Source organism: Microtus ochrogaster, chromosome 18 (genome assembly GCF_000317375.1).
Source record: "Microtus ochrogaster isolate Prairie Vole_2 chromosome 18, MicOch1.0, whole genome shotgun sequence".
Classification (NCBI taxonomy): Eukaryota; Metazoa; Chordata; class Mammalia; order Rodentia; family Cricetidae; genus Microtus; species Microtus ochrogaster.
The window spans coordinates 23,110,156-23,131,083 of record NC_022020.1 but is presented as its reverse complement, the minus strand read 5'-3'; the positions used below and the strand labels follow the sequence as shown (position 1 = coordinate 23,131,083).

Genomic DNA, 20,928 nt, shown 5'->3' with positions numbered 1-20,928 from the left:
AAAAAAAAAAGAAAGGCTAAAGCTTTGGCAGCTATGATAATTATTAAAACATGAATTCCATTCTACCTAGTTAAGACCACCATGGTTCTGTGCAAACAATTGTATGCAGTGCTGAGATTTGAACCTAGGACATAGCAAACATGTATTCTCACACCCTCGTTTCTATGATTTAACAATGGGGTATTTCATGACTATAATGTCAATAATATTCTTAAGAATATAAACCCTAGGCCGGGCGGTGATGGCGCACGCCTTTAATCCCAGCACTCGGGAGGCAGAGGCAGGCGGATCTCGGTGAGTTCGAGGCCAGCCTGGTCTAAAAGAGCTATTTCCAGGACAGGCACCAAAGCTTCAGAGAAACCCTGTCTCCAAAAAACCAAAAAAAAAAAAAGAAGAATATAAACTCTATTTTCTACTTGTTTGCCCTCTTTTGTGTTTTGGCTTTTCGAGACGGTTTCTCTGTGTAGTCCTGGCTGTCCTGGCACTAACTTACTATGTAGACCAGGCTACCCTCAGAGATCCACAAGGCCCAGCTTTGCCCTTAATTTTTAATTGATCTTTCACTTCTTCGGGATTACTGGTCTGAACTGTTAAGCTGAGGGTATCATTTTCTGCCCCTAAGCCACTCAACTCCTTTACCTGTTTGTCCTCCAGAGAGGTGGAGATGACAGAGCAGTCTGACAACAGGTCCTTTCGAACTACGGACATCAGATCTGCAGCTGTGGATTCAAACATGGGGGAGACTACAACATCCTCATCAGACAATAAGCCCGCTGGCGGAGAAAGGATCCCGTGAGACATAGCAAGAGAGTCAGGCAACGTCTAAAAGACAAGAGACAAGAGTAAACGGGTCGAAGAGCATTCATGCAGAGACAGTGCAAACCTATGGGTTAGAAACAATTCCCCGATGAGTGGAATAACCTTGCCCAAGACATTCCGTCGCGACTATATACCATTATCAGCTAAGCGGAAGAGAATGAGAAAAATAATCCAGCCCGAGGCTGCATTTCTGAGGGCGACTTGGCACCGAGAGATATCTAGCGTTCCCCAAAGGCTGTCTACAGGCCTAGCAGTGCAGGTGTGCTTCAGGAACCCTAGGGTACTTTTCCAACCTCACTCCAAAGATCACGGTGAGAACTCGGGAATTAGAGAAGACACGGGGGCGTTCTGTGGACTATGCCACGCAGGCAGGAGCTAATAAACCGTGCTCCAGCCCAAACGCACTTACCCGAAGACGGTCTACCTCGCTGCTTCTCCGATCCCAACTTCCACCCAGCAGCAGAACCAAGGCTCTGGCTGGCGGAGAGCACAACTCCGCCCACGAGGCGCAGCTTTGTTCCTCGTACAATGTTTTAAATTGCGCGCTGAGCTCGTCCGGCCAATCAGAAAGCGAAGGGGGGCGGAGACAACCGGGAGACTGCTTCTGGTTGACCTCTAGTAATGTGGGTCCGGGTTAACAACTGTCAGGAATTCGTAGATGTTCGTTACCGGATTCGTCTCGCTTCGCTCTTTACTTCTCTCTAGATCTAGACGTTTCTTTCTTGAGGTTTCAGCTAATATACCTTTTCCTTTGTTCGTTAAAATAATAATAATAATTTCCTAGGCTGATTTTATTAGGAAAACTGACCCACCCACATTACCCAGGAGGCACCGCGAACAGACGCTGGTACCGTATTTCCCAGAGTTCCCTGCATCTTTCGCAAGCGTTGAAGACGTCGAAGCCAAAATGGCGACCGGAACAGGCAGTGAGTATAGGAGCGGCTTTTGCGTTCAAGGCCTTTGTGGAGTCGAGGCTAGGCAGCCCATTTTCGTCGTGCACGAAGGGAGCGGGAGGAGTGGGTTGTCGGGAGCGCAAGGTCCTCAGAGATTTGCCTTCCGTGGCGCGCTTATGGCCGCCGCCTGGCGGAGGGATGAACCCGAGGCTGCAGAGAAGCAGCCGCGAAGCCTTTGTGTGCTTGGCGCGCTCGAGGGTAAACATAAAGGCAGGGCCCAGTGCCCTGCGGCTCAGTTGTTTCTCTAGTCAGATGTGGGAAGCTGTCGCGGTGAGATCCGTTAACTGTGGGCGTGTTCTGCCGTGGGGAAAATGCGTTTAGTGTTTTTCAGCCATTTTTTTTTGTTTCACTGGCAGTTGGGGGGGAGGGGCTGAGATGTAAACAATTTTATGCAAAGTAGGAGGTGGGCAGTAGGAGCCGGTGGCCGCTAGGAATCTTGGGAAATAAGGTTGATTTCAAACTGGGGAACTTTTTTTTAACGTAATACTGCCTTTTTTTTTTCTTTTTTTGAGAGCAGACCTTAAAGCCATGGCATTTGAACAAATACAGTGTTTTGAACAAATGGCATTTGAACAACTTCATGCGTATTCATTGTACAGGCATCCTGGCTAGTAGTGATGATATTTCATTGGATGGTGAAAATCAAAATTTGGTGATAATAAATGGTTGATGGTAGTATTTCACATTTTTTTCGAACAAGATTGAGATTTAATTTGTTTTGAGACTGACCCTGGCTGGCTTGAAACTCACTATGCAGGCCAGGCAAGCCCTACTCACAGAATTCTGCTTGCTTCTGCTTCCTGAGAACCAGGATTAATACTCCACACTCATCCGGGGTATTATTTTATATCGGCTTTTAGCTGTTCTGGGACTTAGAACTAGCGCAGTGATGGGTGATGGTTTCTAAGCCTCCTTTATTCCCAGAGCACAAGCTGCTGAGTACTGGCCCGACAGAGCCATGGTCCATCCGAGAGAAGTTGTGTTTAGCATCTTCTGTTATGAGGAGTGGAGATCAGAACTGGTAAGGAATCTAAGATACCTGATTTATTGGGCTGTACGACTGAGTGTTTTTCTTTCGTGTTTTGTTTTCTGTGTATCCTTGGCTATCTCAGAGCTCACGCTGTAGACCAGGCTAGCCTGCCCCTGCCTCCCCGGTGCAGGAATTTGCCATGTGTCATCAAATTAACCAGGAATGAGTATTTTTCACCTCAGGGTATTTATTCCTTTAAATTAGTCACTTTAAAGCTCTATGTAGTAGTCAGCTTCAGCAAACTACAGATCATGTACACATTAAATAAACCCACTGAAAGTGAAAACTTTTTTGGTTTTTCCTGTTTTCACAAAGCTTTGCAGCCATCCCTGTAAATCTCTTTACATTTCCCTCTGCTCCCCTTTCCAGAGCAGTCTGCTTTCTTTCCTTGTAGATTTGCCTATTCTGAACATTTCCTGTGCTTATACTATGTAGTCTTCTGGGATTAGCTTTTTTGTCAGTTAACATAGCACTTTCAAGGTTTATGCACATGTAACATACGTTAATACTTCTAGTATTGGTCATATGATAGTATGACTCATCCCTTCCATATCTGTGCAGAATTGGTTCCAGGACCCTTGAGGTTATAAAAATGATGGTGACTCAATTCTTTTACGTAAGATGCCTTGTATTTGCATGTCGCCAACACATACCCTCTTGAATACTCCATGTTATCTCTAATACATGTGACATTGCATGCTAATGGTTTAGGGCAGTTTCTTAACCTTGGGGTTATGACCCCTTGGCACACCTATTTCCAAGAATATTTACATTATGATTCATAACAGTAGCAAAATTACATTTATGAAGTAGCAATGAAAATAGTCTTAGGGTTGGGGAGTCACCACAACCTGAGGAACTGTATTAAAGGGTCACAGTATTAGGAAGGTTGAGAGCCACTGGTTATGGGAATAAAGTCTGTACATGTTCAATACGTGCTTGACAGGGCTTTTCTATTCCTGGCTGCTCTGGAACTTGCCTTGTGAACCAGGTTGGCCTTGAATTCACAGAGATCCACCTTCCTTGCCTCCCAAGTTCTGGGATTAAAGGCGTGTACCACCACTGTCCAGCTTGTTTGTTTGTTTTTAGAAGTGACTATAGTGTCTAACCTAGGCTGAGTAAATCCAAAAATGCACATCTCCTGCCTATGTTCATGTCAGTTGCATGTTCATTCGGGCTTTCACCTTGGGGCAAGTGTGAATAAGTCTTTGTGGACGGTGTCTTCAGTTCTCCTGAGATCACCCAGGCAAAAGAGTCTCTGGGTCACCTGGTAACTCCAGGTCTAACAGTTTATGAGGAACTGCCAAAATATGGGCACATGAGTGCAGGATCCCCTGGGAGCCAAATGAGGACCTCAGAGTCCCTGGAGTTCCAGACAGTTGTGAGACATTTGACATGGGTTCCTAGAACAGAATGTTGGCTCTATGTAAGAGCAGTATGTGTTCTCTGAACCATCTCTTCATCCCCCCAAATTTTGGAGAGTAGAGGTACTGGGGATGGGACATGGGATTTTTGTGCATGCTAGGTAAAGATTCTGCCATCTTACTATACCTTCAGCCATCAAACTTAGTTTCGTTTGGTTTGGTTTTTGGTTTTTCAAGACAGGATTTCTCAGTGTCTTATTGGAGCCTGTCCTGGAACTCACTTTGTAAACCAGGCTGGCCTCAAACTCCACAGAGATCCACCTGTCTCTGCCTCCTTAGTGCTGGGATTAAAGGTGTGCACCGCCACCACCTAGCCTGATTTTGATTTTTAAAGACAGAATCCCACTCTGATCTGTAGATCAGCTGGCCTCAAACTCAGAGATTCTCCTGTCTCTATCTTCTGAGTGCTAGGATTAAAGGTGTGTGCTGCCATGTCCAGAAAAAAGTATGGCCCAGCTGTCTGCTGCTTCTCCAGCATATTCTACTGGCTTAACATTATTTTATTTTTTAAGCTACACTAGCTTCAAACTCTTCCCTATGTAGCCTGGGATGACTTTGAACTCCTGATCCTGCCTCAGCCCCCCTGAATATTATGATTACAGGCATGTACTATGAGACCCAGTTTTTTTAAATTGATTTATTTTTATTTTATGTTCATTGGTGTTTTGTCGTCAGTGTTGTGTCCCTTGGAACTGGAGCTACAGACAGTTGTGAACTGTCATGTGGGTGCTGGGAATTGAACCAGGGTCTTCTGGAACAGCAGTCAGTTCTTTTTACCACTGAGCCATCTCTCCAGCCCCCGAGGCCCAGTTTTTGAAGTACAGATCAAACCAAGCTTTCATGCAGGCTAGGCCAGCACTCTACCAACTGAACTTATCCCCATCACCTTCAGTTTTTTTGTCTGCTTCACAATATTTCCTGTCTTTTTTTTATAGCCATACTAGTAAGTATAAAGTCATATCTCATTACAGATTTTTTAAATATTTATTTGTGTGTTTATATGTGTGAGTGTGCATACAAGTGTGGAGGTCAGAAGACAGCTTGCAGAATTTGTGGACTTGTTTCTCTTTCCACCTTATGGGTTCTGAGGATCAAACTAAAATCATCAGGTTTGGTGATCCATGTCTATTAGCTGAGCCAGCTCATAGCACTTTTAGTTTTTTGAGACAGGGTTTCTCTGTGTAACAATCCTAACTGTCCTGGAATTGGTTCTGTAGACCAGGCCTGCCTCTGCCTTCTGAGTGCTGGGATCAAAGGCATGTACCACCATCATCACCTGGCTATACTTTTTTTTTTCACCCAGCTACACTGTTTTTTTTTTTTAAGAAACATTTTTTATTATTTATTTATACAGTATTCTGTCTGCAGGCCAGAAGAGGGCACCAGATCTTATTACAGATGGTTTTGAGCCACCATGTGGTTGTCGGGTATTGAACTCAGGACCTTTGGAAGAGCAGGCAATGCTCTTAACCACTGAGCCATCTCTTCAGCCCCAAGAAACAATTTTTAATCATTTATTTTTCAGGCATACGAGTTTTGCCTGCTTGTAGGATGTATGCTGGAAGAGGTTGTGAAATTCCCAGAACTGGAGTAACAAATACAGTAACAAATGGTTTTGAACCCACCACATAGGTGATGGGAGTTGAACTAAGGTGCTCTAGAGGAGCAGCCAATGATCTAACTGCTGGGCCATCTCTCCACCTGTCTTTGATTGCTATTGTTTACAACACAAAAATCTTTTAAGAATATTTGCAGGGTAGGGCCACTTTATATAAACCTGACTGTCGGGAACTCACTATATTGACCATGCTGGCCTTGAACTCACAGAAATCTGCTTGCTTCTGCCACCCTAGTGATGGGATTAAAGGTGTGCGCCACCTGGCCCAGCCAAAAGTTTTTAATTCTAATGATACCAGTTTAGTTTCCTCTGTTGCTTTGTTTGAGAATTGGCTAGGAAAATACTTATTTTGCTTTTTTGTTTGTTGGATTTTACTATTAAACCTTTTTATTACCATTATTTTGTGTATATCAGTGTTTTGCCTGTGTATATGCATGTATACCGTGTGCTTTCCTGATGCTTTTGGAAGCCAGAAGAGGTCTTACTGAAATGTCTTTAGTTGATTTTAAAGGTTTGTTTTTGTTGGTAGCCTCCAAATCTCTGTGTAACCCCACATTGTCTGATCTTGTCCTCAAGATTTTTCTCTTTGCCGATTGTTGGGGTTATAAGTATACACTAACACACTCAAATAATATTTGGGGTTTTTTTTTTTGAGGCAAATTTTTCTGCATAATAGCCCTGACTGTCATGGAAGTTTAAACCAGGTTGGCTCAAATTCACAGAGATCCAACTGCCTGCCTCTGCTATCCGAGTGCTGGGATTAAAGGTGTGCACCACCACCTCCTGGCTCAGCTAGATAATGTTTTAATTACAGAAAGTTGTACATACATAGATTGGCCCCTGTCCTTTAATTCAGTGGCAATGATCTTGCCTTTGTTCGTGATATTATTATTAGTGTTTAGTTTTTCCTTAGTCAGAAAGATAGGTTTAACGTATTTACAGGGCCTGATTGACAAAAAATGCTCTTTGGGGATTTGTTTGGATTGGTTTATATTGACATGGGATTTCACTTTGTAGCCCTGGTTGCCTGGTCAGCCATGTAGACCAATACCCAGCTGCTTTGGGGAGAAGTGTGGGGTGGGGCAACGAAGGGTTTTGTTATTTAGTTCTGGCTGGTCTGATACTATGTGGCTCAGGCCAGCCTCAAACTTATGATAGCCCTCCTGTTTGTTAGAATTATAAATATATATTGTACACAGTGAAAAATACTTCATAAAATTTAAACGACTGGTGCATACTTTTAGTTCCAGCAGTCAGAATTCTGAGGCAAGTGGGTCTCTTGAGTTCAAGACCAGTCTGGTCTATAAAATGAGTCCAGGACAGCAGGGGCTGTTTCACTAAGAAACTCTATCTCCAAAAAAAACAAAAACAGAGAAACCCTGTCTCGAAAAACCAAAAAAAAAAAACAAAAAACTTTTTATAAAAAAAAAACTTTTTAAGAGCGGTTTCTTAGAAACAGTTAAGTGTTAATAAAGGTTTTAAAAAATACAATTTCATAATAAAGGATTAAGAGAGAGAGAGTGCCTCAGAAGGAAAGGAAGGTGAGAACAGGGGTGTAGGCTTCTCAAGGAGTCATAAAAGTAAGACATACCAAACATGGATACTGGTTTCTCAAGGGAGAATGGCCAAAAAAATAATTTTAAGAATCTAGTTGGGCTGGAGAATTAGTTGGCTCAGAAGTTAAAAGCACTGGCTGCTCTTCCAGAGGTCCTGAGTTTAATTCTCAGCACCCACATGCTGGCTCACAACCATCTAGAGTGGGATTTGATGCCCTCTTCTGGCCTAAAGTTGATAGAGCAGCCGGGCGGTGGTGGCGCACGCCTTTAATCCCAGCACTTGGGAGGCAGAGGCAGGTGGATCTCTGAGTTCAAGACCAGCCTGGTCTACAAAAGCTAGTTCCAGGACAGGCTCCAAAACCACATAGAAACCCTGCCTCGAGAAACCAAAAAAAAGTTGATAGAGCACTCATACATCAAATAAATCTTAAAAAAAAAAAAAAAAGAATTAATCCAGGCTGGGGATATAGTTTTGGTATTTGTCTACATATGTGAGACTCTGGATACATTTGAAGAATTTTTTTTCTAGCATGTAAAGACTTGGTTTATTGCATTTTAATTCATTGTGCATGTATGTGTATATAGGTGTGTGAATACCACTGTGTGTGGTGGGGAGGTCAGAGAACAAATTGTAGGCGTTGATATTTCTTCCTGAACCCCATAGATTTTGGTGATTGAGTTCATATCATCAGGCTCGGCAGAAAGTGCCTTTACCCACTGGGCTATTTCACCAGGCCTTGAATTGCTTTTTATATAGTTGTGTCATTTTCTGTTGTCAGGTATTCCAGAACTAGAGCTCTAACTGGTGGAGCACTCACCTAATGTGCATGAGTGAACCTCTGTTTTTATTCTCAGCACTGACAAGTAAATAGATAGAGTAATGATAAACTCTAAGCTTTGAACTCAGCCCGTCTCTGCCACTTGTATTTTTCCTGTTTGATGTATAATAAGGCTTTTCTCATTTGCTAGGGTATCAGTTAGCAGAGCGATCAAGCCTTTTGCAGAACCTGGCCGGCCTCCAGACTGGTTTTCTCAAAAAGTAAGTTCCCAATCAGATGCTCTTCTACACTCATTGGAATATGAAATTGGGTCTTTACCAGGCTCTGCCTTGTTGTTTACAAGGTTTTCTGTATCATGAAGTAGGGAATAACTTACAGTGCTAGAGGCTGAGTGTAGTGGTACATACCTGCAATTCTAGCGATTAGGAGATAGGCAGGAGGATATCAGCATGTGTGAGACTAGCCTGGTTTACATGGTGAATTTGAAGTCAGCCAGGGCTGCGTAGCCTCAAGAAAACCAAAAGAAATTATGACTGGGGAGGTGGCTTACTGGTTAAAGTATTGGCTGTATAAGCCCAAAGGTGTGGCAGCCCAACAGTTACTACAGTGTTTGGAATGGAAAGGCAGTAAGTAATCCTTGGTGCAAGCTGGCTCTCTAGACTAGTTGAAACAAGGTCTAGTTGGTCCCTGCTTCAAAGAATGAGGTAAAGGCAAGGCGGTGGTGGCGCACGCCTTTAATCCCAGCACTTGGGAAGCAGAAGCAGGCGGATCCCTGTGAGTTCGAGACCAGCCTGGTCTACAAGAGCTAGTTCCAGGACAGGCTCCAAAACCACAGAGAATGAGGTAAAGACTGGTTGAGGGAGACCTCCAGAGTTAATCTTGAGTATCCACATGAATGTACCTACGCCCACACATACATATGAGCTTGTGAACACAGACATTCCATGCATTTAAAAAAAAAAGTAAAAGGGATTAGAAAGAAGGTTCAGTGGTTCAGAGCACCTAACGTTGTAGAGGACTTGGGTTTGGTTCACACGTATCTGGTGGCTTGTCAATACCTGTAACTCCCGGCTCTGGGCATCCAGTACCTTCTTTGGCCTCTGAGGGCTCATATGAATATACATACAGAGATACAAAAACGAATAAATTTTAAGTAAAATTATTTTTAAGATGAGATATTTTAAATTTAATAAAAATAAACAACTTAGCTGTGTCTTGGTGGCACATGCCTTTAACCCCAGCACTTGATAGGTGGGGAGGATAGGTGAGTCTGAGGCCAGCCTGGTCTACAGAGTGATTTCCAGAACAGACAAGGATACACAAAGAAACTTTGTCTCAAAAAACAAAACACATTTAAAATATTTTAAAAGAAAAAAGAAACCTGGAGCCGGGCGGTGGTGGCGCACGCCTTTAATCCCAGCACTCGGGAGGCAGAGGCAGGCGGATCTCTGTGAGTTCAAGACCAGCCTGGTCTACAGAGCTAGTTCCAGGACAGGCTCCAAAGCCACAGAGAAACCCTGTCTCAAAAAACCAAAAAAAAATATTTTAAAATATTTAAAAATTAAAGACAAAAGAAAATACCATTTTCCTTTCCCCCCACTATTTGCTAATCTGGTTATGTATGCATGCAAAAAAGTATTGCAAACTTTTTTCTAATTTTTATTTAGTAATAATAGTAGTAGTGTGTGTCTTACTATGTATCCCTGGCAGTCCTAGAACTCACTGTGTAGACCAGGCTAACCTTGAACTCAGATCCCCTGCCTCTGCCTCCTACCGTGACTAGCTAAACAACACAGTCTTGAAAAGGTGTATTTACTTAGTCTTATTCTAATTGTTGAAACTTGCAAATCTTGTTTCTTTCCAAGCTTGCTTATCACATTTTCATTTTTTTCCATAGCATTGTGCTTCTCAGTATTCAGAGCTCTTAGAGACTACTGAGACTCCAAAGTGAGTATAGACCCAGGTACACATCTGTTTAGTTGGGAAGTGTTCACCATGGACATCGGTCTTAATTGGGTGAGAAAGGTATACCGGGTGTTACTTAGGATTAAACGGTGGAAAAGGCTGAAAGACTACAAGTAGAAAGAAACACTTGGCCTCTTAACTTCAATTTGGATTTATTATTGTTTGATTTTACACAGACGGAAACGTGGTGAGAAAGGAGAAGTGGTAGAAACTGTTGAAGATGTTATTGTTCGGAAACTGACTGCTGAGAGAGTTGAGGAACTGAAGAAGGTGATCAAGGAAACACAGGAGAGATACAGGTAGTTATCAGATGACTTGGGCTGGCTTGGAAAGAAATTAAGAACTGATGTTTGGTCTGGTGGCGCATACATTGCATTCCAGCATTCCAGAGGCAGAGGCAGGTGGATATCTATGACGTTGAGACGAGCCTCCTCTACAAAGTGAGTCCAGGACAGCCAGAGCTTTTCACAAAGAAACCCTGTCTGGAAAAGCAAGTATAAAGAATAGTTGTTTTTTGTTTGTTTGTTTGTTTTTGACTGTGTAGTCCTGGCAAGCCTGGAACTCACTATGCAGACCAGGCTCTGATTCCCATGAACTTGGATTAAAGGTGTGCACAGAACCAGCCATGTAGAGTTTTTTGATTTTTCTTTTTTAAGATTTTTTTTTAAATGTATATTGGGGTTTTGCCTGCATGTATGTCTGTGTGAGGACACTAGATTTTCTTAAACTGGATTACAGACAGTTGTGAACTGTCATGTGTCTGCTGGGAATTGGACCCAGGCCCTTTGGAAGAGTAGCTAGTGCTCTTAACTGCTAAGCTACCTCTCCAGCCCCCATAAAAGTTTTTAAATTAGCAGATTGAGAAATTCAGTTAAAGATGAGCAGTGGTGGTGCACGCCTTTAATTCCAGTGCTTGGGAGGCAGAGGCAGACAAATCTCTGAGTTTGAGGCCAGCCTGGTTTACAAAGTGAGTTTCAGGACAGCCAGAGCTACACAGAGAAACCATGTCTTGAAAAAAATACTTAATTGAGTCTGGGTGTGTGGTGTATGTCTACTCAACTCAGGAGGTTGAAATAGAAAGGTCACTTGAGACCACAAATTCAGGCCAGCCTGGACTACATAACAAGGTCTTTGCTTAGAAAGCAAGACAAGAGTCATGGAGATTGCTCAGCAGATAAAAGCGTGTGCTGTACAAGCCTGACAGCCTGAGTGTGATATCTGCACTCATAAAAAGCTCTAGATGTGGTAGTTTATAGTGGCAGGAAGGAGAGAACCAGTCCCCAGAGCTTGTCCTTTGACCTCATATGTGTAGAATGTGTCCACCTATACTTGCGTACACTCATACTAATCAATTTCTAAAAAGCAGTATTGATAGCTTATGTTTGTTATCCCAACACTTACTTGGGAGACCAAGACAGGAAAATTTCTTTAAGTTTGAGGCAAGCCTGTTTTACAGAGGGAGACCCTGTCCAAAAAAAAAAAAAAAAGAAGAAGAAAGAAACTTAAAAAATTTAAAAAAAAAATCATAAAGAGAACCACAGTCTGTTTCTTTCTGTTTTTATAGGCGACTAAAAAGAGATGCTGAACTAATTCAAGCTGGACACATGGACAGCAGACTGGATGAGCTTTGCAATGACATTGCAATGTAGGTTCCATCTGTGCTCTGTGCCCGTTGACAAAAACCTTTTTTATGAGGGCAGTGTGAACTATGGGGAAGAATTGGAGTTGGTTATCATTCAGTTCTTTCTTCAGGAAGAAGAAATTGGAGGAAGAAGAGGCTGAAGTAAAAAGGAAGGCTACAGATGCTGCATACCAGGGTAAGCTGAGTCTAGTGCCTCTGCTAGCCCTTGATCATAAAATACTGCATGCTAATGACAGTTGACTGTTCCGTTAGTGTGGTAACCACTGCACCATGGAAACTTAGCTGTTGATAACATAAAGTCTACTAATTTAAATTTACTTGCAAAATTTATCATGTCTCTCCCCTTCCCCTTTTTTTCCCCTACTAGGTAGGGATTGAACTGAGGGCCTTATACATGCCCCATAAAGTTAGACTTCCCGGTGGCATTAAATAAATAGACTTTTATCAAAAGGAATCTACTGTAATTCAAAATGATCAGAAATCTACACCTTTGTGTTTACCATAACTAGTTTTTGTCTTGTCCCATGAGTTCCCAGTTGTAGACTCAGGATCAAGCAAAATGTTTTAGGCTCCTGAATGATCTGCCAGAATTGTAGGGCAGTTAAAACTTTCTCTCCTTTCTCTAAAAGTTTTAGCATTTTTGAATCTCTGGAGCAAACTGGCAGTAAACAGGAGAAATATACAAACTTATTGTTTGCCGGGCAGTGGTGGCACACGCCTTTAATCCCAGCACTTGGTAGGCAGAGGCAGGAGGATCTCTGTGAGTTCGAGACCAGTCTGGTCTACAAGAGTGCTGGTATTAAAGGCATGCGCCACCACCGCCCGGCTAGATTTTTTATTTAATTATTTTTATTGTCTTGGTGGTGAGGTACGCAGATGAGTGCCATAGTGTGTATGTGTAAATCGGAGGACAAGTTTTGGAAATCCAGTCTCTTCTCCCATCAGGTGGGCCTCAGAGATTGTACGTTTTACCCAGTGAACCATCTCACTAGCATTAATTAAAGTTTTAGAACTCGAAGGCCAATAAACAAAAAAACCAAAGCCAAACACGGAACCGGATGTGGTGGTGTACATCTTTAATCTAGCATTTGGGAGGCTGGGGAGGCACATCTCTGTGAGCCAGTCTGCTTTACAGAGTGGGTTCCAGGCCAGCTAGTGCTACATTGTGAGACCTTGTCTACAAAAGGAAAGAAAAAAGGAAAGCCAGGTATAGTGGTATATGCCTATAATTTCAGAATTTGGAAAGTGGACCCAGGAAGGAGGTGGGATCAAAAATTCATCTCAGTGAGCCTTGGTGGTGAGGTGGGAAGAGAAACTTAGTGTTTGCAGCTATAAGGTAGAGTACATGGTGTGAACCAATGAGGTCCTTTCCTCCTTTTAAAAGCAGCGTCTTTGGGTCTTTGGGGAGGGGGGGGAGGTGGATGTTCAAGACATGGTTTCTCTGTAGCTTTGGAGCCTGTCCTGGAACTCAGAGATCCGCCTGCCTCTGCCTCCCAAGTGCTGGGATTAAAGGCGTGCGCCATTACCGCCCGCCTGGTTAAAAGCAGACTCTTAAGTCACAGGAGAAGACATTGAGAAGTATGTAAAACATGTATATAAACTACTACCCTTGAAGTAGTTAAGTAGTTAATTTGTATAGTGAGATAATTGCCCTTAGTTTGAAAAATGAAGCTAAAAAAGTAATTAAACTTCTAATCTAGACTTACCATGCTTCTTTAGGGTATAATAGTGGCTGGTTTCACTTATTTAGCCCTGAAGATTTGGTCTCTATTCACTTATGTTCTAGCTCGGCAAGCAGTAAAAACACCTCCTCGAAGGCTACCAACTGTGATGGTCCGTTCACCTATAGATTCTGCCTCCCCAGGAGGTGATTATCCACTTGGAGACTTGACTCCAAACACTATGGAAGAGGCTACCTCTGGGGTAGGTATATTTACATTTATTGAAATTGCTTTGCAGAGGGAAATTAAGCCAGCAGAGAGCTGAATAATGCTTTTTGCCTAAAAGCAACTTTTCTTGGTCTGAATGTTAAAGACTATAAGGATGGACCTAAAAGCATTGAGGATTTTGACTTTTTGGTAGATAGGTAAAAAGACTATGTGTATTATTGGTAAATGTATTTAGTCTTACAAAATTTCTGTTGAAGAAAGAGATCATTTCTTTACAAATAAAATAGTAATAGTTTTTTAAGGAATTTGAAAATAACAGGTTGGATGTAATAATTGGGTTGTGGGTTAGAGTGAGTGGAAGAGAAAATACTATGGGAAAGAAGTGTAGATAGTTTCTGGGTATTTCCATTCAGAACTAATAAAATAATAGACACACTAACACATCCAGATTAGTAGGGAACCTTCCATAGTTTGAGAAGTCAGATAAAGGTTCTCTGTTGTCTCTTAGGTAACCCCTGGGACTTTGCCGAGTACCCCAGTCACCTCGTTTCCTGGGATTCCTGACACCCTTCCTCCAGGCTCTGCACCCTTAGAAGCCCCCATGACCCCAGTAACAGATGATTCACCCCAGAAAAAGATGCTTGGACAGAAAGCAACTCCACCCCCCTCCCCTCTGCTGTCAGAGCTCTTGAAGAAGGGCAGCCTCCTGCCTACTAGCCCCAGACTGGTATGGAGACTTCTGTGGGTGTTTGAGAGCTGTGGTGATTTAGTACTTGGAAGGGAATGCCTGGGCCCTTAAATATGACCTGGGGTGAAACAAAAACAAAACAAAAAACAGGAGTATCCTAGTTAAAGGTTAACTTTAAAAAAAAAAAAAAAAAAGTGCGTTAAGTTGGTCCTTGGATCCTAAGGTATCTGAATGATAATTATTTGTGATTTTCTTCCCCCAGAGGACTCTTGTCACTTAAGTTCTAAACATTATAGTTTAGAGTTTCCCTTCTATCTTAAAGTATTTTTGTGGATACTAAGTTTTAGTTTCAAGAGGTTTGTTTGAGCACTGGAGCGTTTTGGGAAGTGGTAGTGAAAGAACTTGAGTGTAGCCTTCACCTCTGTTCTTCCCTGGTAGGTCAATGAGAGTGAGATGTCTGGCCACCTGAACAGCACAGGTGTTCTCCTGGAGGTAGGCGGGGTTCTTCCCATGATACATGGTGGGGAGATACAGCCAACAACCAGTGCCGTTGCAGCCTCCCCTGCTGCCTCAGGTAAGTTATTGTTCATGCTTCTCATGTTTATTATAAAGGAAGTAGTCATGTATTTAAGGCCAAATTATAGTTCTTAGACTGCTTTGGAGCTAGCTTTTCTATTAACATAGTGCTTGAGATTATTGACCCATTTCATATGTGAAATATTAATAGCTTTAGTTATCACAGTATAGGTGATAAAAAGACCAATAAAGTTGATAGTGAAGCTATTTCTTTGTGCCTTGTAAAATGTGAAAAGATGCCTGAGATCTTGAAATTATAAAATAGGGGAAAGAGGTTTAGAACCAGAGATCTGGGCTTCAATCTCATGTCTTTCGTACAGTTGATTTTGTGGCCTTGGGTAGATAACTATTGAGGCTTAGTTCCCTATTTTATTAATGTTGGCAATATATTATTTCTTGCAAAACTGTGGAAAGATACTAGAGACCCTGGAGATTATAAAATAGGGGAAAAGAGATTTGGAACTAGAGACCTGGTTTGAATCTCAGATCTACCATACTGTTGGTTTTGTGACATTTGACAGGCAACTTAACTACTGGAGAGTTAGTTTCCTATTTTAGTGGTGGCATATATTTTTTTACAGGGATGTGTTAAGATTAAATGAGAGAATGTGAAGCAAAAATAGTAATACCATATGAATATTACATTAGAGATTGGGTAGGGTCTAGTGGTGCACTCCTTTAATCCCAGCATTTGGGAGGCAGAGGCAGACGGATCTCTGTGAGTTCGAGGCCAGTCTGGTCTACCGAGTAAGTTCCAGGACAGCTAGGACTACGTAGAAACCCTGTCTCAAAACACCCTCCCCCCAACCCCACTCCCGCAAAACAAAACACTGGTATTGATTAAAGTGGAGCATGGGCGATGTACAGTGTGCTGAACTTCAGCAGGAGTTGCAGGGCTTTTCCTCGCTTTTCTTTTTCTTCCTTTTTTTGTCTTGTTTTTGAGACGGGGTCTTGCTATAGAGTTCAGGCTGTCCAGGATTTTGTTTTGTAGCCATGGAGCTCTTTCTTCCCCAGCCTCTTGCCTGTCATACTAGTCATTTTATTTTATTTTATTTTATTTTATTTTATTTTATTTTATTTAGTGTGTATTTTTTTCTTAGAGAAAATGTCTACCTGTTTTTGCTATAGATAGTGTATATATAATCTGGCACTTGGATTCATTCCTAACTTGGAGGAAGATCCTAGGTGAGGTTAAAGAAAGTAAGGATGTGGTTATGAGTTTATTCAACACAGGAGTTACTTTCATTCTTTGAAACTGTAAAAAAAATATTGATTGAGTCCTCGAGTGGCTATTGCTTCTTGTTCATGTGCTTTCTTCCCTCATTGTGTACCTCTTGTCTGTTAGGTGCTCCCACTCTTTCCCGGCTTTTAGAAGCTGGTCCTACACAGTTCACCACTCCTCTTCCTTCCTTCACTACTGTTGCCAGTGAGCCTCCAGTTAAACTTGTGCCACCCCCTGTAGAGTCTGTGTCCCAGGCTACCATTGTCATGATGCCTGCGCTGCCAACACCATCCTCTGCTCCGGCTGGCTCCACTCCTGAAAATGTAGCTCCAGGTTCGTCCCTGACCCACACCCTGAGCAGCCACAGGACCAAACTTTAGTTAGAGAAAGGTGACCAAGAGCATTATCTCCCATATAGATACTTCTCTTCCATTCTCGTAGACTTGGATCATCCTTATCCTTAGAAAAACAAGGATAGAAGTGGGTGGGTATTTAATGAGTTGGGTGGGGAGGGTTAAGTGTGGAGACATAAGCAGGCTTGAGGATGTATTCTCACCTCACTCTGTAAATAAAATCAGGGCGAAGAAAACATGGGCAGGAGTGAGTTTTTAACCTTAAGTGTGTCTGACCTTTAGTGTCTACAGCTCTGGTGTGATCTCCGGGTGGTCATTTAATAATGGATAAGCTTCTGAATTGCTGTTTTCTTCCTGTTAATCAGTGAGTCAGCCTGACCCCTGTGTTCCCTGTGATGCCGTGGGGGATCCACATACTGTGACTGTTTCCATGGATAGCAGTGAAATCTCCATGATCATTAATTCTATCAAAGAAGAGTGTTTCCGATCAGGGGTAGCAGAGGCTCCTGGTGGATCAAAGGCTCCAAGCATAGATGGAAAGGAAGATTTAGATCTGGCTGAGAAGATGGATATTGCTGTGTCTTACACAGGTGAAGAGTTGGATTTTGAAACAGTTGGAGACATTATTGCCATCATTGAAGACAAGGTAACTATTTAGCAAAATCCTAAAAAGTCTTCAGGGTACTACATAGACTACCTCTGACTTTCTTTGGTTTTCTTAGTAAGGATTATTTAATTGTACTTTTGTCCATTTTCATCTTTATAATTTGATGTACTACTTATCTTCCTTGCTGTCCTGCTTACTTGTTTGCTCAGCACAAGTGTCTGTCCACTGGTTGCTTCCTCTAAATGGTAAAAGTAGAAAAAGTAGCTTTAGATTCAGCATCTGATTCTATACTGTTAGACTGGGGGGACTAGGGTTTTTTTTTGTGCTCTCAACAGTTTGTATATTGTGGGACAGGTCGATGATCACCCTGAAGTGCTGGATGTGGCAGCTGTAGAAGCAGCACTATCATTCTGTGAAGAAAATGATGATCCGCAGTCCCTACCTGGCCCTTGGGAACACCCTATCCAGCAGGAGCGGGAAAAGCCAGCACCTCTTCCGGCACCAGAAATGACAGTCAAACAAGAGAGACTAGACTTTGAGGAAACAGAAAACAAAGGCATCCATGACCTGGTAGACATCAGGGAATCAGGTGTTGAGATTAAGATGGAACCTGCAGAGCCAGAGCCAGGCATGTCAGGGGCTGAGATAGTAGCTGGAGTTGGTCCAGTCTCAAGTATGGCACCACCAGAACTCAGGAGTCAAGACTTAGATGAAGAACCTAGAAGTTCTGCAGGTGGAGAGATTGGTGAAACAGATGGTTCCAGTGGGAAAGACGATGAGATGCCACTTTCAACTGTGAAGACAGAGGTATTTATATAAATGGGCTTGGAAGAGAGGAGGGTTGTAATTTAGGCAATTTAGGCTCTTGGATTCCTGAGTCTTGGCATGTTGCACATAGCCAAAGCCATAGGCTGCAAGTAGTACATACCAAGGCGATCATCAAAATATTAGATAAGGAGGACTGAGGATTTTTTCCTGTGGTCTCCTTGTCATTAGAGAATGAACTGTGGGACTTCTAACCGTTTATTAGTAATTAAGATACTTAATCTCTTGCTTTTCAGGCATCTCCTGAAAGCTTGTTGTCTCCATCACATGGTTCAAATCCAATTGAAGATCCTTTAGAGGATCCGCACAAATTTGAAATATCAGGTGAGTAAAGAAACTTTATGTCTAGCTTGAAATCTCTTCCTTTTGGCTTCTCAGGGTTTGTGGGTTGTGGGCAGGTAGAGGAGAAGACAGGACAGCATGGAAAGAAAGGAGAGCTGCAGGGAAGGATCGTGGTCCACAGGAAGGGGAAGGCTAAGGTACAGAATCTTCAGGGAGTCTTTCTCTCCTCCGCAGACTCATTGAAAGAAGAATCAGGGACTATTTTTGGAAGCCAGATAAAGGTATTTCAGACTTTTCTTTATTATTCTTGCCTTATGATTAGATTTTCCCACACTGTGTTATTAAATGAATTTTAGTAAATTCTTATCTTTATCTCCTGGTAAACCTGTAGGGAGTTGGATAAGGAGAAACTGTAGCAGACAGTCTGGTCTAATGGGAGTACTATGTCAACATGTGCTTCCCTTGAGAGTTTCTCTGTATATAGGGCACAAAGAAGTTTTGCTACATCCAGAATGACTCAGAGTGAATAGAGGTGCCAGGAGGAACATTTGGGGAGTCAGGTTACAATTTAGACTACTGAAAGAGAATTACCTGGTTTTACCTTAGAATTACTAAAGTAGCGGTAACAAATTTAAAGTAATGTAAGGTGAGCTTGCTCCATCAGCAAAGACATGAAATAAAATGATTATAAAATGATTTTTGATAACTTTGTACCCAGGGTCAGAGTTCCTCTCAAGAGCAAGGGGAAAGAAGGAACGCCTCTTAGCTTAGTCTTAAGTAAGTAGCTTTTTTTTTTTTTCTTCCTTTAAAATAGGTCCTGGGCTGTATTCTTTGTCCAGGTTATAAATTACTTTGCCTTACTTAGTCAGTTAAGTAGAGGGTAGTATAAGTGATAAAGGGCTCAGCCAAAAAAAGTGTGAGGCCATTTCTAGAGCTGATCTAACCCCAAAACAGATCTCATTTAATAATGGTTTGGTAGGTAGCTTTGCTTGCATTTGTTGACTAATGCACACTATATCTAAGGATGCTCCAGGTGATGAGGAGGAAGAAGATGGAGTCAGTGAAGTAGCTAGCCTAGAGGAGCCTAAGGAAGAGGATCAAGGAGAAGGCTATTTGTCTGAGATGGATAATGAACCCCCTGTGAGCGAAAGTGATGATGGCTTTAGCATACATAATGCTACACTGCAGTCACACACACTGGCAGACTCTATCCCAAGTAGCCCTGCCTCTTCACAGTTGTGAGTATATGGGATTCCTTTTTTTATTTTTAGATGGGGTCTCCTGTACCCTAGGTTGGTGTGCAGTTGTTATTACATAGCTGAGGGTGATCTAGAACTCCTACTTCTCTAGCTTCTGTCTCCCAGATGCTGGAATTACAGACAGATTATAGGTGTGAGCAACTATGCTTGCCCTGGGGGTGGGGGTGGGTTGTGTTTGGGGACATTGAACTTTTGAATGCTAGGCATTCTATCATAGAGCCATATCTTTAGCCTTAATTTTGCTTGTTATTTTCCCTTTCTCGGCTTGAAACAAATAGTTGAAGAGAAATAGGGCATTGTTTTTCTCCTTATGCTTAGTAGTACTCCTTGTCTATTCCAGCTCTGTGTGCAGTGAAGACCAAGAAGCAATTCAGGCTCAGAAAATATGGAAGAAAGCCATTATGCTTGTGTGGAGGGCTGCAGCAAATCATAGGTGAGCAGGCATTACCAGCTCCTCATTGTTGGCTCAGGAAGTTATTTCAGTAAGCTATGAGACTGCTGATGTTTCTCCTTTTGGGGAATAAATCAGTAATAAACCTATTCTTTTTGGACAGGTATGCCAATGTGTTCCTGCAACCTGTTACAGATGACATAGCACCTGGCTACCATAGCATTGTGCAGAGGTAAGCCAAAGTCCAGCTAACATGCCTGACTGAAAATTTGTGTAGACGTAAGTGAATTTTGCTTTAGGTAGTAAATTTAAGGCAAGGGTGTTTCGTTTTGAGACGGGGATCTTACTATATATCACCCTGGTTGGCCTGGGACTCTATAGACAAAGCTATCCTCAAAGTCACAGAAAGTGAGTAATTCCTGCCTCCGCCTCCCACGTGCTGAGATTGGTAAAGGCTAGTAGTATTAGTGTCAAACTGACCATGGCAGTGGCTGATTACCATCGATAGTCTAAAAGAATTAATTATCTTTTATTACTTTTCTTGATGCCTAGTATATAGATGGGCTTTTGGGGGAATTGAATACATGCTTTTAGATCTTGGTAGCCGAAACTGAAGGTTTATGTGAACAGGACTACATAGTGATACTGTATTCAGAAATCAAAGTGAAATCCTCCCTCCACAGCCAATTAGCTCTGTTTATTTATTTATTTTTTTTTTAGACCTATGGATTTGTCAACCATTAAGAAAAACATTGAAAATGGACTGATCCGCAGCACAGCTGAGTTTCAGCGTGACATCATGCTGATGTTTCAGAATGCTGTTATGTATAATAGCTCAGACCATGATGTATATCACATGGCAGTAGAGATGCAGAGAGATGTCCTGGAACAGATCCAGGTACATTGAGGCTCATTTTTGTTTGAGTAGGGATGAAGTGAAGGGAAGAATCATAATGGTGACTTTGCTTGTAGTAGGTATCAGGAGCACAGGTAAGTCAGTCATTTTTCTTTTTTTTTTTTTTTTTTTTTTTTTTTCGAGACAGGGTTTCT

The 20,928-nt window shown here is 42.2% G+C and overlaps 2 protein-coding genes across 6 annotated transcripts in view; one reads left to right on the top strand and one right to left on the bottom strand.

Annotated features, from left to right (window-relative positions):
- The window catches only part of Kif20a (kinesin family member 20A), an 8,138-nt gene extending 6,798 nt beyond the window's left edge, over window positions 1-1,340 (bottom strand). The window contains exons 1-2 of the mRNA XM_005355909.3: window positions 1,229-1,340; window positions 640-822 (exon numbers count right to left, since the gene is read on the bottom strand). Coding sequence (XP_005355966.1) covers window positions 640-801 — 162 coding nt within the window. The 5' untranslated portion in view covers window positions 802-822; window positions 1,229-1,340. The remainder of the gene's footprint in view (window positions 1-639; window positions 823-1,228) is intronic.
- Window positions 1,341-1,393: 53 nt separating this feature from the next.
- The window catches only part of LOC102002760 (bromodomain-containing protein 8), a 23,669-nt gene continuing 4,134 nt past the window's right edge, over window positions 1,394-20,928 (top strand). Inside the window, exons 1-19 of one of the 5 annotated variants that reach the window (XM_005355910.3) lie at window positions 1,394-1,745; window positions 2,697-2,793; window positions 8,370-8,439; window positions 10,077-10,126; window positions 10,321-10,443; window positions 11,709-11,789; window positions 11,897-11,961; window positions 13,573-13,709; window positions 14,184-14,402; window positions 14,802-14,937; window positions 16,285-16,494; window positions 16,880-17,160; window positions 17,476-17,928; window positions 18,183-18,270; window positions 18,463-18,509; window positions 19,252-19,466; window positions 19,828-19,920; window positions 20,042-20,110; window positions 20,599-20,776. In XM_005355910.3, the coding sequence (XP_005355967.1) occupies window positions 1,727-1,745; window positions 2,697-2,793; window positions 8,370-8,439; window positions 10,077-10,126; window positions 10,321-10,443; window positions 11,709-11,789; window positions 11,897-11,961; window positions 13,573-13,709; window positions 14,184-14,402; window positions 14,802-14,937; window positions 16,285-16,494; window positions 16,880-17,160; window positions 17,476-17,928; window positions 18,183-18,270; window positions 18,463-18,509; window positions 19,252-19,466; window positions 19,828-19,920; window positions 20,042-20,110; window positions 20,599-20,776 (2,631 nt within the window). In that variant the 5' untranslated portion in view covers window positions 1,394-1,726. Of the gene's footprint in view, window positions 1,746-1,770; window positions 1,971-2,696; window positions 2,796-8,366; window positions 8,440-10,076; window positions 10,127-10,320; window positions 10,444-11,708; window positions 11,790-11,896; window positions 11,962-13,572; window positions 13,710-14,183; window positions 14,403-14,801; window positions 14,938-16,284; window positions 16,495-16,879; window positions 17,161-17,475; window positions 17,929-18,182; window positions 18,271-18,462; window positions 18,510-19,251; window positions 19,467-19,827; window positions 19,921-20,041; window positions 20,111-20,598; window positions 20,777-20,928 lie in introns of those variants that run through there. The other 4 variants (XM_026783609.1, XM_005355912.3, XM_026783610.1 and 1 more) reach the window with 4 other exon arrangements.